The sequence below is a fragment of the Mesoplodon mirus genome (genome assembly GCF_964341445.2).
Source record: "Mesoplodon mirus genome assembly, chromosome: 4".
In the NCBI taxonomy this organism is placed as follows: Eukaryota; Metazoa; Chordata; class Mammalia; order Artiodactyla; family Ziphiidae; genus Mesoplodon; species Mesoplodon mirus.
Genome location: NC_138979.1, coordinates 105323463 through 105339865, shown reverse-complemented (window position 1 = coordinate 105339865; position 16403 = coordinate 105323463). Strand labels below are relative to the sequence as shown.

Genomic DNA, 16403 nt, shown 5'->3' with positions numbered 1-16403 from the left:
GCGTGGAGCTCCGGCTGCGATCCTTCCCCCAAACGCGGAGCTCCCCCCATCCCTGACCCCGCCTCCGGCTTGGAGCCCCGCCCCCGGTCCCGCCCCCGGAGCGGAGCCCGCCTAGGGCCCACCCACCTCCGCAAGGCCGCCTTGCCTTGCCTTGCCCACCGCACTACCATGGCTGGGGGCCGCGGGGCCCACGGGCGTGGCCGGGACGAGCCGCCGGAGAGCTACCCACAGCGACAGGACCACGAGCTGCAGGCCCTGGAGGCCATCTACGGCTCCGACTTCCAGGACCTGCGGCCGGACGCGTGCGGACGGGTAGGAACGTGGCTTGTCTGGTCGGGGCTGGCGTGATGCGGCCCAGCTCCCCTGGCTCGATCTACCCCGGCCAGGCCCGCCCGGCCCTTCCGGAGCAGAACCGCCTACCCCCGCTTAGGATTCTGGAGTCCTTTCATCCTTCGCGATTCCACCCACGCTCACTTTCTGTCCTTGCGCCCGCTGCCGCTTGGCGGGTCTCCAGAACCCCCAACTGGGACGAATTCTCTTACAGCCTTTTCCCCACGTCGGCTCCAGTCTTACCTGGCCCTGTTTCTTATACCCACTGACGTTCCATAACTTCCCTGCCTCCTTACTGTCCTGCCTTTTTTCCTCCCTGACAGCCATTGAGTTTGACACAGCAGCGCGTTCATAGGGACCCACTGCAACTTTGGGAACGCTTTTGGGGCTCTTGCACAGATCTTACTGATGCCTTCAGTCAGAAGTCTCATCTTCCCATATGTGTTCAGAACTATTAACCACGTAATCCCATTGTACTCCTCAGGCATCCTCCCTGTATTGTGCTGTGTGGAGGAACTTTCCTCTGTACCTTTCTCCAAGGCGCTTAGAGAGTATGGAATACAGTCTTCTTAGCTGTAATGGAGAGGGAGTGTGCTGAGTCCACCCTTTTAACATGGCATTTGACTTAAAATATTATTTTCCTTTTTGTCTGGAAGTAAGTTAAGGCACATTATAAGCTGCTGATACTGACAGTCTTTCCCTCATCATCCTTGAAGAATTATCTACCAAACTCTTATCTGTATACTATTATTTAAAAAGTAGTACCTTCTTTCATCTACCTTTAAATTTATTTATTTTATTTATTTTTATCTGTGTTGGGTCTTCGCTGCTGCACGTGGTCTTTCCCTAGTTGTGGCGAGGGGGGGCTACTCATTGTGGTGGCTTCTCTTGTTGTGGAACACGGGCTCTAGGCACACCGGCTTCAGTAGTTGCAGCACGTGGGCTCTGTAGTTGTGGCACGTGGGCTCTAGAGCACAGGCTCAGTAGTTGTGGCACAGGGGCTTAGTTGCTCCGCAGCATGTGAGATCTTCCTGGACCAGGGCTTGAACCCATGTCCCCTGCATTGGCAGGTGGATTCTTAACCACTGCGCCACCAGGGAAGCCCCCTTCATCTACCTTTAATTCTGGCATTTTACAACATGTGCCTTATCAGCACATCCAGGATTTTCTCAAGAAATAGGGTCTTCGGGAGCTGTCAGGGCAAAACATTTTCCTTCTCACCCAATGTTTTCCTTCCTTCATTAACTATTGTTCTAGGTATTGGGAATACAGTCCAGCACAAACCAAACCAAACCCCCTTCCCTCAGGGAGCTTACTTTTCTAGTGCTTAATTTCAAGAGTTATTTTTAAGCTGAAATAGTAAAAATGTAAATATTCCCCTTATACAAGCTTGTAATAAAATAAAAATGTAACTTTCTGGTTATCTGGTAACTTCTCTGTTCCCAAACATTGAGAACCAGGAAGTCGGCTCATGAAGCCAAAATACGTGTTGCAAAGTGTACATGGGGACTCAATACAAAGTTCCTAAGACTTCTTCAGAGACAGTTTATTTACTTTACACAGCTTAATTATCTGGTCCTAAGACTGCAAGAAAACAGAAAAGAAAAAGGTACTGCTGTAGGTAGGGATACTGATAATCTCAGAATTTATAGCTGGTGGTCTTTATAACAAGATAGTAGAGCAAACAAAATCAAAAACTGTAATAGGCAGGTAGAAGGATTCAGATAGCTGTACCCTGAGGTACACGGGCAAATAGCCTTAACACTTTGCTAGGCAAATAATTGGTGGTCATAAGGATGAATCACAATGTAGTCATTCAACATAGAGAACAGACTTGTGGTTGCCAAGGGGGGGGTGGGTGGGGGAGGGATGAACTTGGAGTTTGGGATTAGTAGATGCAAACTATTACATGTAGAATGGATAAGCAACAAGGTCCTACTGTATAGCACAAGGAACTATATTCAATATCCTGGGATAAACCATATTGGAAAAGAATATAAAAGATTGTATATATGTGTATAACTGAGTCACTTTGCTGTGCAGCAGAAATTAACACTAAATCAACTATACTTCAATAAAAAAAAAAGTTAAAAAAATGTAGTCATTCAGGGCTTCCCTGGTGGCTCAGTGGTTGAGAGTCCGCCTGCCGATGCAGGGGACACGGGTTCGTGCCCCGGTCCTGGAAGATCCCACATGCCCAGAGCGTCTGGGCCCATGAGCCATGGCCGCTGAGCCTGCGCGTCTGGAGCCTGTGCTCCGTAACGGGAGAGACCACAACAGTGAGAGGCCCGAGTACCGCAAAAAAAAAAAAAAAAAATGTAGTCATTCAACAAATACTTATTACTTGCCAGTCTTTAGGGAAAGGTTATGCAAGCCCACAATCCTTTATGCAAAACGCTGAGGCCTGATATGTTTCAGAAATCAGAAGTGTTTGTGTTCATGGCCACATGTGCACATTCCATACTTACCTAATACCTCACTCAGTGTCTGGAGCAGCACGCAGAATCAAACACAACAAACCATGTGAATATTCAAATATTCACACTCAGTGGGATGGATAAAGACTATTAATAGCCTCATGTCAGTTCAGGCCAAATTTGTTGCCAGTAAGTTCAGCTCAGAATTATTGACCTGAGTAAAATTTAGGTTTTTTAAACATCTGAAGTGTTTTAAACTTCTTTTGGGGGGATGTGTTATAATGTAGATTTTGGTTTAGTAGCATATGTATGTTATTTATAAATAACATTTTGGGAGTACATGCTAAAAATTCTTTTACATACTAAAGTTTGGATACCACTAGTTGAAAATATAATTTCCTCTAGAGTTATAAATTTATTGTTAACTTAATTATCTTGGCTAATTTTCTGTCAGCCAAAGTTCTGCTCATTTATAATTTGATAGCTATTGCAAACCTCCCTCCTAAAGCCTTGCTTTTGTCTCTGGGCCCACCGGTAGTGTATGAGTGCTTCTTTTCCTACATCTTCACCAACACTGTAGTGTGAGACTTTTTCATCTTTGCCAGTAGATAGATGAAACATTTTTACTTCTTTAGTTGTAAATTATGAGGACCACCTTTGTAAGCCATGGATTTTTTTCTGTGAACTGTTCAATGTTGTTTGGTTTATTTTTACACTCTATTGTCTACTTTCTTATTCATTTGTCAGAGCTATTTATATGTTAATTTATATGTTAAGAAAATTAGCATTTGGGGTCATATATTGCAAATATTTCCCCCTAATCATTATTCATTTTGATATTTAGGTAATTTATGCAATTTTTTAAAACTTTAATATAATCAAAATGACCTTTTTTTTTTCATTTTATTGTTGTTACATGGTCCCTGTGGTTTGTTATTTTCCCTGCTCCAGTGTTACCAAAAAAATGAATTCTTCAAGACTTTCTTTTAATTCTTTCATGACTTTGTTTTTAAACTTCCATCAAATAAATATAGAAATAGCTTTTTATTTTTTTAAGTTCTTACCTCTGTCTGAGTATGCATCTAGGCTGCCCACTTTCACCCCCAACTAGCCAGTTAGACTAACACAAATGATTTTTTTCAGTCTTTTCCACTAATTTGAAATGCCACCTTTACATTGTATGAGAGTAGGCTGGCTTCATAAGGACAGACTCTCTGTATCTGTTCACACGTACATGCCTAGTGCCTGGTAAAAAGCTCTCAAAATTTTTTTATTAACTGAAATAATTCCCAAATGTATTTGGGTCTATTTAGAAAAAGAGATATGGGGGGTAGTCAGTGATTAAGGCATTTGACATAAAATCTAACTTCTTAGATTTTACTATCATCATTTTTTTTTGCGGGGAGGGACATCTTCACAGACTTAAAACCAAAGATTTGCCCAGATTATCTAGCTTGCACATGTTACTTTATTTCTAGATTTGTTGTTTTTTCACACAGACTAGTTTCTTCCCCACATTACAGCATATGAGAACAGAGGCAGGTAAGAAACAAGAGGCCATGCTGAGCCAAGTCTTGCCATCAAAATGTAAGGGGGATGTGATGAGCAGAATCTAGGTAACAATTCTAGACCAAACACCTGAAAGTGGTTTGAATTGTCTAACTTTTTCTTTTATGTGCTGTGGTTAAAAACACATGGCATAAAATATACTAGCTTAGGGCTTCCCTGGTGGCGCAGTGGTTGAGAGTCCACCTGCCGATGCAGGGGACGTGGGTTCGTGCCCCGGTCCGGGAAGATCCCACATGCCGCGGAGCGGCTGGGCCCGTGAGCCATGGCCGCTGAGCCTGCGCGTCCGGAGCCTGTGCTCCGCAACAGTGAGAGGCCCGCGTACCGCAAAAAAAAAAAAAAAAAAAAAAAAAACAGGGTCCCCTGGGTCAGTGTTCCTCATCCTGTGGGGTGTATTAAGATCCTTGGGTTTTGTTTCTTGAAGAGCTAATGTTTTTAATTTTTTTTTATTCTGGGGTGGATTAGTCCAAATGAGCATTACCTCTCTTATGTTTTAGGACTGAGTTTGTGTTACTCTTTGACTTTTTATACCTTGAAGATTTGTTTGGTTATTTGGTAGTACTTCAGGAGAGTCTCCAACTTCATGATCTCATTGAGAAGCAAATTTAATTCATCTCTCATTGTAGCGTGCCCTTCTCTCCATGACCACTTATTATGCTGCCTTTATGTCACTTGCATTTTCAGTCTTCAAAACAAATCTTTTTTCTCATGTAGAATTTTGTATACTTTATAGCAGCTATACATTCTGCATTGTGTTTTCCTCTCATTAAGTGCTCTCAGGAAATTTTGGTTACCCCTTACTTTGAGTTTTTTTACCTACAAATATTCCAGGAATTCATTATTTCCTTGTTCAGGTTAAATCAAAGATTTTATCAACATTGAATTCTAATGACCATTTATCTTTTAAAGGCATGAAGAAGGTCTTACCCAATCCTAATCTTTAGAACATCTTGATTGTTGAACTTTTTAATCAAGTCCTGTTCAGCTCCAGGAGTCCTTGAATACCCTAATATGAGCTAACACTTGGTATTGTAAACATGTTTTGCATAAAAGTATCTTCACATGTTGGGAAGCCTCTCAGTTCGCTTGAGAGAAGCCTGGCAAATATTCTATTCTTACCTCTGAAAGCACTGTTCCCTGACTGTCTTTTTTTTTTTTTTTTTTTTCCAGTGAGCCTGTACTGGTTAGGATTAAGTTTAGCTACATATGACAGAAAGTTTATTTTGTTACATGTAAAAGTCTGGAGTCTACGGCTTTTTCTGAATTGCTGTTCTACCATCGTTAATGTGCCCTTCATGGTCTAAAATGGCTGTCTGACCTCCAGTCATCACATCTGCATTCCAGCCAACTGGAATGAGAAAGGGTTAAAGAAGTTTCATCCCTTTCCTTTGATAAAGTTCACTTCCTGGAAATTGCATATTATAGTTCTTTCATCTTACTGGCCAGAAATTAAATCCAGTAGCCACACTGAGCTGCAAAGGCGTCTGGGAAATGTATCCAGCTAAAAAATCAGGGATTCTATTAAAAAATAAAAACCAATCTTACGTATTTTATATACATAGTTGATTGTGTAGTTCATGGTGCCACATGTAAGGTTCATGTTATAAATTTCTATTAGAATTTAATGTTGCTAAGTACTTTATTACCCTTAGAAGAATTTTTATCTTTTCTCTTTTCTGATAATGCTGCATTTCTCTTTTTGCCCTGGCTGCCTGGACATTACAAAGGAAAGTCAAGGCTCAGTCACAGCAACTCAGGGTTGGCATTAACAAGGGAGGGCTGATGGAAAAGACAGGTTTGGGAGTCAGAATTGGATCTGAAGTCCAGACTTGTTGCTGTGTGTTGGTGGGCAAGAAGCTGAAAGTCTGAGCCTGAGCCGCCTTGTCTGTAAAATGTCTGTACAAAGGAGACTGCACCTACCTCGCAAAGTTGGTCAAGTGTCTGGACCCCATGAGTATATGTTCCCTCAGCCTCCCCTTTCTCATGATATATAGATAATATAAACTGCCTCAAATCTTTTTTGGAAAAAGCATACATAAATAAAGAAGAATGGAATATTTGGTGAAAAGCAGTTGGTTGAAAGCATACACAATTTTAGAAGAGCTATCAGATTTCTTCATGTCAAGATTTTCACTTGTTGTCTCAATATTCAAAGTATCCCCTGCTCAAGAGGCCTCCCCTGACCTGCCTGTCTGCGGACCTTCTCCTCCTCCACCACTATGTTCCATGACTTGGCTTTGTCTTCCTTACAGCACTCATCACTTTTTGAAAGCATTCATTTGTCTTCTAGTCTGTGCCAGCTAGTTGGGTTCGTGTCTGTGTAGATTTGCCTCTGAACTCTCAGTCTCTAGGGCAGCACTCAGAAGGTCATCAACACTCAGTGACATTTGAATGAAAGGAGGCTACTTGGGACATTTCAGGTCACTCCTTACAGAACTTTTGAAAGGAATATGTACTCTGTCTTGCAGGTTTTCAGGGTTTTTTGGAATTTTATTTATTTTTTTATACAGCAGGTTCTTATTAGTCATCCATTTTATACAGGTCAGTGTATACATGTCAATCCCAATCTCCCAATTCATCCCACCACCACCACCACCCCCCACCACATTCCCCCCTTGGTGTCCATACATTTGTTCTCTACATCTGTGTCTCTATTTCTGCCCTGCAAACTGGTTTATCTGTACCATTTTGCTAGGTTCCACATATATGCATTAATATACGATATTTGTTTTTCTCTTTCTGACTGACTTCACTCTGTGTAACAGTCTCTAGATCCATCCACATCTCTACAAATGACCCAGTTTCGTTCCTTTTTATGGCTGAGTAATATTCCATTGTATATATACCACATCTTCTTTATCCATTCATCTGTCGATGGGCATTTAGGTTGCTTCCATGACCTGGCTATTGTAAATAGAGCTGCAATGAACATTGTGGTGCATGTGTCTTTTTGAATTATGGTTTTCTCTGGGTATATGCCCAGTAGTGGGATTGCTGGGTCATATGGTAGTTCTATTTTTAGTTTTTTAAGGAACCTCCATACTGTTCTCCATAGTGGCTGTATCAATTTATATTCCCACCAACAGTGCAAGAGGGTTCCCTTTTCTCCACACCCTCTCCAGCATTTGTTGTTTGTAGATTTTCTGATGATGCCCATTCTAACTGGTGGGAGGTGATACCTCATTGTAGTTTTGATTTGCATTTCTCTAATAATTAGTGATGTTGAGCAGCTTTTCATGTGCTTCCTGGCCATCTGTTTGTCCTCTTTGGAGAAATGTCTATTTAGGTCTTCTGCCCATTTTTGGATTGGGTTGTTTGCTTTTTTAATATTGAGCTGCATGAGCTGTTTATATATTTTGGGGATTAATCCTTTGTCCGTTGATTCATTTGCAAATATTTTCTCCCATTCTGAGGATTGTATTTTCATCTTGCTTATGGTTTCTTTTGCTGTGCAAAAGCTTTTAAGTTTCATTAGGTCCCATTTGTTTATTTTTGTTTTTATTTCCATTACTCTAGGAGGCGAATCAAAAAAGATCTTGCTGTGATTTATGTCAAAAAAGATCTTGCTGTGATTTATGTGATTTATGTCAAATTTATGTTCTTCCTATGTTTTCCTCTAAGAGTTTTATAGTGTCTGGTCTTACATTTAGGTCTCTAATCCATTTTGAGTTTATTTTTGTGTATGTTGTTAGGGAGTGTTCTAATTTCATTCTTTTCCCATGTAGCTGTCCAGTTTTCCCAGCTGTTTGAAGCTATTGAAGAGGCTGTCTTTTCTCCATTGTATATTCTTGTCTCCTTTATCAAAAATAAGGTGACCATATGTGCATGGGTTTATCTCTGGGCTTTCTATCCTGTTTCATTGATCTATATTTCTATTTTTGTGCCAGTACCATACTGTCTTGATTACTGTAGCTTTTTAGTAGAGTCTGAAGTCCAGAAGCCTGATTCCTCCAGCTCTGTTTTTCTTTCTCAAGATTGCTTTGGCTATTCAGGGTCTTTTGTGTTTCCATACAAATTGTGAAATTTTTTGTTCTAGTTCTGTGAAAAATGCCATTGGTAGTTTGATAGGGATTGCACTGAATCTGTAGATTGCTTTGGGTAGTAGAGTCATTTTCACGTTGTTTATTCTTCCAATCCACGAACATGGTATATCTCTCCATCTATTTGTTTCATCTTTAATTTCTTTCATCAGTGTCTTATAGTTTTCTGCATACAGGTCTTTTGTCTCCTTAGGTAGGTTTATTCCTAGGTATTTTATTCTTTTTGTTGCAATGGTAAATGGGAGTGTTTCCTTAATTTCTCTTTCAGATTTTTCATCATTAGTGTATAGGAATGCAAGAGATTTCTGTGCATTATTTTTGTATCCTGCAACTTTACCAAATTCATTGATTAGCTCTAGTCGTTTTCTGGTAGCATCTTTAGGGTTCTCTATGTATAGTATCATGTCATCTGCAAACAGTGACAGTTTTACTTCTTTTCTGATTTGTATTCCTTTTTTTTCTTTTTCTTCTCTGATTGCCGTGGCTAGGACTTCCAAAACTATGTTGAATAATAGTGGTGAGAGTGGACATCCTTGTCTCGTTCCGGATCTTAGAGGAAATGCTTTCAGTTTTTCACCGTTGAGAATGATGTTTGCTGTGGGTTTGTCATATATGGCCTTTATTATGTTGAGGTAGTTTCCCTCTATGCCCACTTTCTGGAGAGTTTTTATCATAAATGGGTGTTGAATTTTGTCAGAAGCTTTTTCTGCATCTATTGAGATGATCATATAGTTTTTATTCTTCAGTTTGTTAATATGGTGTATCACATTGATTGATTTGCATATATTGAAGAATTCTTGCATCCCTGGGATAAATCCCACTCGATCATGGTGTATGATCTTTTTAATGTGTTGTTGGATTCTGTTTGCTAGTATTTTGTTAAGGATTTTTGCATCTATATTCATCAGTGATATTGGTATGTAATTTTCTTTTTTTGTAGTATCTTTGTCTGGTTTTGGTATCAGGGTGATGGTGGCCTCATAGAATGAGTTTGGGAGTGTTCCTTCCTCTGCAATTGTTGGAAGAGTTTGAGAAGGGTAGGTGTTAGCTCTTCTCTAAATGTTCGATAGAATTCACCTGTGAAGCCATCTGGTCCCAGACTTTTGTTTGTTGGAAGATTTTTAGTCACAGTTTCAGTTTCATTACTTCAATTTCATTACATAGAGTTGCTTGTAGTAGTGTCTTAGGATGCTTTGTATTTCTGCGGTGTCTGTTATAACTTCTCCTTTTTCATTTCTAATTTTATTTTTATTTTATTTTATTTTTTTTGCGGTACACAGGCCTCTCACTATTGTGGCCTCTCCCATTGTGGAGCACAGGCTCCGGACGTGCAGGCTCAGCGGCCATGGCTCACGGGCCTAGCCGCTCCACGGCATGTGGGATCTTCCCGGACCGGGGCACGAACCCGTGTCCCCTGCATCGGCAGGCGGACTCTCAACCACTGTGCCACCAGGGAAGCCCTCTAATTTTATTGATTTGAGTCCTCTTCCTCTTTTTCTTGATGAGTCTGGCTAATGGTTTATCAATTTTGTTTATCTTCTCAAAGAACCAGCTTTTAGTTTTATTGATCTTTGCTATTGTTTTCTTTGTTGCTATTTCATTTATTTCTGCTCTGATCTTTATGATTTCTTTCCTTTGGCTAACTTTGGGTTTTGTTTGTTCTTCTTTCTCTAGTTTATTTAGGTGTAAGTTTAGATTGTTTATTTGAGATTTTTCTTGTTTCTTGAGGTAGGCTTGTATAGCTATAAACTCCCCTCTTAGAACTGCTTTTGCTGCATCCCATAGGTTTTGGATCATTGTGTTTTCATTATCATTTCTCTAGGTATTTTTTGATTTCTCCTTTGATTTCTTCAATGATCTCTTGGTTATTTAGTAACATATTGTTTAGCTTCCTTTGTGTTTGTGTTTTTTACATTTTTTTCCCTGTAATTCATTTCTAGTCTCATAGCATTGTGGTCAGAAAAGATTCTTGATATGATTTCAATTTTCTTAAATTTACTGAGGCTTGATTTGTGACCCAAGATGTGATCTATCCTGGAGAATGTTCTGTGTGCACTTGAGAAGGAAGTGTAATCTGCTGTTTTTGGATGCAATGTCCTATAAATATCAATTAAATCTATCTGGTCTATTGTGTCATATAAAGCTTGTGTTTCCTTGTTAATTTTCTGTTTGGAAGATCTGTCCATTGGTGTAAGTGACGTGTTAAAGTCCCCCACTATTATGGTGTTACTGTCGATTTCCTCTTTTATAGCTGTTAGCAGTTGCCTTATGTATTGAGGTACTCCTATGTTGAGTGCATATATATTTATAATTGTTATATCTTCTTCTTGGATTGATCCCTTGATCATTCTGTAATGTCCTTTCTTGTCTCCTGTAACATTCTTTATTTTAAAGTCTATTTTATCTGTTATGAGTATAGCTACTTCAGGGGATGGAATATCTTTTTCCATCCTCTCACTTTCAGTCTGTATGTGTTCTGAGGTCTGAAGTGGGTCTCCTGTAGACAGCATATATACGGGTCTTGCTTTTGTATCCATTCAGGCAGTCTATGTCTTTTGGTTGGAGCATTTAATCCATTTACGTTTAAGGTACTTACTGATATGTATGTTCCTATTACCATTTTCTTAATTGTTTTTGGTTTGCTTTTGTAGGTCTTTTTCCTGAATTCTCTTAGCTTTTGCTTGTCTGTAAAGCTTTTGATTTCTCCATCGAATCTGAATGTGATCCTTGCCAGGTAGATTAATCTTGGTTGTAGGTTCTTCACTTTCATCACTTTAAATATATCATGCCACTCCCTTCTGGCTTGTAGAGTTTCTGCTGAGAAATCAGCTGTTAACCTTATGGGAGTTCCCTTGTATGTTAGTTGTCGTTTTTCCCTTGCTGCTTTCAATAATTTTTCTTTGTCTTTAATTTTTGCCAATTTGATTACTGTGCGTCTCGGCATGTTTCTCCTTGGTTTATCCCGTATGGGACTAGCTGTGCTTCCTGGACTTGGGTGGCTATTTCCTTTCCCATGTTCGGGAAATTTTCGACTATAATCTCTTCAGATATTTTCTCGGGTCCTTTCTCTCTCTCTTCTCCTTCTGGGACCCCTATAATGCGGATGTTGTTGCTTTTAATGTTGTCCCAGAGGGCTCTTAGGCTGTCTTCATTTCTTTGCATTCTTTTTTCTTTATTCTGTTCTGCAGCAGTGAATTCCACCATTCTGTCTTCCAGGTCACTTATCCATTCTTCTGCCTCTGTTATTGTGCTGTTGATTCCTTCTAGTGTAGTTTTCATTTCAGTTATTGTATTCATCTCTGTTTGTTTGTTCTTTAATTCATCTAGGTCTTTGTTAAACATTCCTTGCATCTTCACAATCTTTGCCTCCATTCTTTTTCCGAGATCCTGGATCATCTTCACTATCATTATTCTGAATTCTTTTTCTGGAAGGTTGCCTATCTCCACTTCATTTAGTTGTTTTTCTGGGGTTTTATCTTGTTCCTTCATCTGGTGTATAGCCCTCTGCCTTTTCATCTTGTCTATCTTTCTGTGAATGTGGTTTTTTTCCACAGGCTGCAGGATTGTCATTCTTCTTGCTTCTGCTGTCTGCTCTCCAGGTTTTGTTTTTAAGCCATGCTTTAGGAAAATGTGGCCGACGCCTATATAAAATAAAATTATGTGTAATATTTAAAAAGTAGAACTTTGGGCTAAAATATTAATAATTCTTATCTTAATCTTTAATGATTGGCTCTCTAGAGAAAAAAAGATTTTCTTTTTCTCTTTTAGGTCAAGGATCCTCCCGAAATCAATTTAGTTCTATACCCTCAGGGCCTGACTGGCGAAGAAGTATATGTGAAAGTGGATTTGAGAGTGAAATGCCCACCCACCTATCCAGATGTGTGAGTACATTTAGAAATAGCTTTGATGTGATTTCAGTTCTCTGTTTTGAAAACATAGGAACAGGTTGAAGTTAATGGTGTTTTCTCCTTCTGGCCCCTGTTCCATTTAAAATTTTATTTCCTATCACTTGCATTTCATCAAAACTACATTAGCAATAGACATTTTCATGAAACCTGTCTCCTGTTAAGTCAGCTTATAGTTAGTAGTATCTATGGATGGTAATATTTGCTCCATGACTAATGTTTGCTTCCTCTGATATGTTAACTTTTGTTTGTTTAACTCTTCATAAACAAGTAAGAGGAACAATCTAGAAGAAAAAGATAAAGGTGCAGTGACTATAAAAGCCTTGTGGACTTAGTTTTAAAGTATGATAGGCATTAGGACTTAGAGTAGCCTTCCAGGCCAATGGGAGCTTTACTTCCTAGAGTAAAGGAGGATTTAGAGTTGCCCTGTTTCTGTGGGGGGACTTCTAACGAGTCTTCACTGGGCAATCCCACACCCTGCAGGGCGTGTAACATCACTGGCCTCTACCCACTGATGCCAAGAGAGTTCCCCAGTCAGTGAGACGGCTGAAAACCTCACATATTTCTAAACTCCCACTGAAGGTGATACTCCCTCTGGCTGAGATTCACTTGTAAAACAAAAGCATTAGCTATCAGGACTTGAGTATTCTTTTTTTAAAGTACCATGCATATTCCATGTAATCTTTCCCCAGACATTCCATGTGGAAAAGCAGATTGGCCTGGATGATGTTTTGTGGTTTGAGCTTGTTGTGTAGGAAGCCAGTGAAGGAAAGTGACAAATAAAAGGAAGTCCTGCCTTACACAGTGGGTGGTAAATGTATGGGACTTGTCATCTTAAGAGGTAATAGAGAATATGAAAATACAGATAGGTCAAGTTGAGTTCCTCAAAGTTAGTAACCCACTTTTTGCCCAACCTCTATTCCTAGAGTAGATATAGTAGGTATTCAGAAAGTTAACTTATGCATTAATTGAAGGGTGATTAATTTTATGAAAGAAAAATAAGACAGTGCCTCTCTAAGTTTTAGTTTTCCTGACACTGTATAGGTGGTGTCTTTTCTGACACCAACAGGGTGTCCAGACAATTCAATTCAATTCTGACACTAAAATTGATAGCTGGGTTAGGGGCTCAGTCCCACAACAAGACTTCAGATGCCAGTTGCAAGTCCCAGTACTTCTGATCAGCTGGCTCTAAATTTGCAGGTTTCCATAATGCCCATGTTCGATAATTTGCTAGAACAGCTCACAGAACTCAGGAAGGCACTTCACTTACTATTACTATTACAACTCAGGACCAGCCAGATGGAAGAGATGCTTAGGCAAGGAATGTGGGGAGGGGTGCAGAGCTTCTTTGCCCTCTTGACATTGACTGATGTCCTCTGGGGGGGGGGACAAAATCACCCCTGGTTGAGAACCACTACTTTAGAGAATTCGTCAGGTAAATCTTGATGTGTCCACTTGGTAAAAATATTATTTAAGAAACAGCATGCAGGGCTTCCCTGGTGGCGCAGTGGTTGAGAGTCTGCCTGTGGATGCAGGGGACATGGTTTCATGCCCCGGTCCGGGAAGATCCCACATGCCACAGAGCAGCTGGGCCCGTGAGCCATGGCCGCTGACCCTGCACGTCCGGAGCCTGTGCTCTGCAACGGGAGAGGCCACAACAGTGAGAGGCCCGCGTACTGCAAAAAAAAAAAGAAAAAAGAAACAGCATGCAAATGCTTAACAAAAACTTAAAAAATAAATGTTACAATATCAGCTACATAAAATTATGAATTATGTAGCAAAGGCATAAAGAGAACACTGGAAATTTTAAAGCACGTTTAATTAGTGTTGCAGTTGAATTTTTCACCATTCTGTTAATATTGCTAAATAATGACTGCTTGATTTTTTTAAGAAAATTATGTAAGTCTTGACTTGGGGAAACATTCCTATCTTTTGAGATGATATGGGGCAGGAAAACCTTCCTTTTCTGCAAAATAGTCCTTGATACCACTGTGAGAGAGAGAATCCTGGATTGGCTGGACCACACATAGACTCAGTAGTCTCTCTCAGATTTCCATCTATCCAACTAGATTGATGATTGTAGCAATCTATCATACTGAAGCATTGAGAGAATCCATAGGTAAGTGAATAGTAAAGGCTTCGCCAAGTTAAAACGCCATGAATTACTCAGAAATGCTTGGTGGGAAGTGATGAATCATCTTCTCTTCAAATGAAGCCTACTTAATCTCAGAGTTGTTATTATATGTGTATTGGTTGGAAATAAAAGAACCCCAAGGGCTGGTTGTACTTTCCTTGGGTAGAAAGTGTTAACTTTTAGTTGCGCTCTATAGGAATGAAGAGGAGAGTGTGGTAGGCATCCTTGGAAGAGCAGAGTTTGCAGAGTGTGCATGACTAGATTTATGTATGAGTAAGTGAGCTCATTTACAGCAGAATGAGTGCCTGGGACACAGCATGTTGTAGGAATACTAGATAGATCACTGTGGCTCCATCTCGCCTAGTATTCTTGTCCTGCTTTATGCCAGAGTGCACTAATGAGCACAGAGCGTCTGGACTCTGGCAGGTGAGCTATCTGAGTAAACTGACGTTGAGGGGCAAGCCAGGATGGAGCGTTACCATACAAGGGAGCTCATAGTGAAGTTACTAGGCTAGAATCACACACAGAGCTGGAGTGATTTTTTAAAAGGCAGTAGACAGTAATTGATGTTAAAAATTTAAATCAGGTTGTAAAGCTGAAATCACACAGAGGAGTTGGGGAGACCCCTGATCGAGCCCCAATCATGTATGTCTGGTCCTCTGGGGGATCAGGGCACCCAACTGCCCACACTGATGACTAGCCAGCCCACTGCTGCCCCCACAGGCTGCAGGTGCCTCCATGATGAGTATGGTGTCAACAGAGTTGCTGGGGTAAAGTTAAAATGCTTTTGAGATGAAAAGAAATGTTGCTGGGGTACAGAGAGATTCACAAATGAGGCCCTTATGAAATCCCCAGGCCCCGAGCTTGGAACTTAGCAAATATTAATGCAAATAATCTGTACTTTCTAGAGTAACTCCTTTTTGTTTTTTTCTTTTCCAGAGTCCCTGAAATAGCATTAATGAATGCCAAAGGTCTGTCAAATGAAACTGTTAATTTGTTAAAGTCCCGCCTGGAAGAAGTGGCCAGAAAACATTGTGGCGAGGTATGATTTGTTAAACTGGAATTATGAGAGGATGGTAAAAATCTCGTCATGTTCAACAGTGTTTGCCTTCTGGCCTTTTCTTTGGGTTAAACGCTTTCCCGTTGCACCTCAAATCTACATTTCACTAGGATGTTTTGGGTTTTATTGGTATCTACAAAGGGGAACATTGCTGTTTGTATTTTTTTAATTAATGGTATTTATGAATTACAAATTGTAGAGTATATTAGGTAGTACTGTTGCTTACGAATTTTTCTGGAAGCACTTTATATGAACCTGGGCATTCTTTTTGCACACTTTGGACCTGACATCATGACCTCATCTTGACTTCAACCTTTATGTTGGAAAATGTTTGCAGACAAGTGATTTCTCACCAAACTTTGCCACCTCTCCAATTTTCATATCAGAAGGACTGTTTTCCTTCTCAGCAATTAACGATACACTCTCCTCCATCAATGTCCCTTTTATACCTGAGCATTTACACCTAGTTCAGTACTGATTCTTTTTTAATTCTGTGACATCAGAGTCTACATGAGCTCCCCCTTGGGTGGCAGAACTCTCTCTGGAGGGCTACACTAGGTGACTTCTTAGGGCAGAGTATTACTGTGTGTATTAACTCTGTGTATAATGTGTGTGTAGTTACTGAGAGTATTATTATCTCTTAAATATAATCTATTTCCTCACTTTTGTATAAGATCACTCAGTGTTTTTGCCTAGGTAGCTCATGCTTAACTATCCCATCCTATAAAAAGTGAGAAGAGCTAAGTAAGGGCTAACCCTAGGCCTCAATGTGTATGCTGGACCTCTAGGAAAGTGCCTGGACAGTTTTTTACTTGCATTCTATAACACATTGAGTCACAGCCATCTAAGTTGCGTTTCCAAGAACTTCAGTGATTGTTGTAGTATAGAAAGTGATTGTATGATAGCCAGGTCATGGAAGCAACCTAAATGCCCATCGACAGACGAATGGAT

The 16403-nt window shown here is 40.2% G+C and overlaps 1 protein-coding gene across 1 annotated transcript in view; it reads left to right on the top strand.

Moving 5' to 3' along the window:
• The first annotated feature begins 104 nt into the window (after positions 1-104).
• Positions 105-16403, top strand: part of EIF2AK4 (eukaryotic translation initiation factor 2 alpha kinase 4) — a 116124-nt gene continuing 99825 nt past the window's right edge. The window contains exons 1-3 of the mRNA XM_082617908.1: positions 105-312; positions 12122-12234; positions 15332-15434. Of these exons, the coding sequence (XP_082474034.1) occupies positions 169-312; positions 12122-12234; positions 15332-15434 (360 nt within the window). The 5' untranslated portion in view covers positions 105-168. The remainder of the gene's footprint in view (positions 313-12121; positions 12235-15331; positions 15435-16403) is intronic.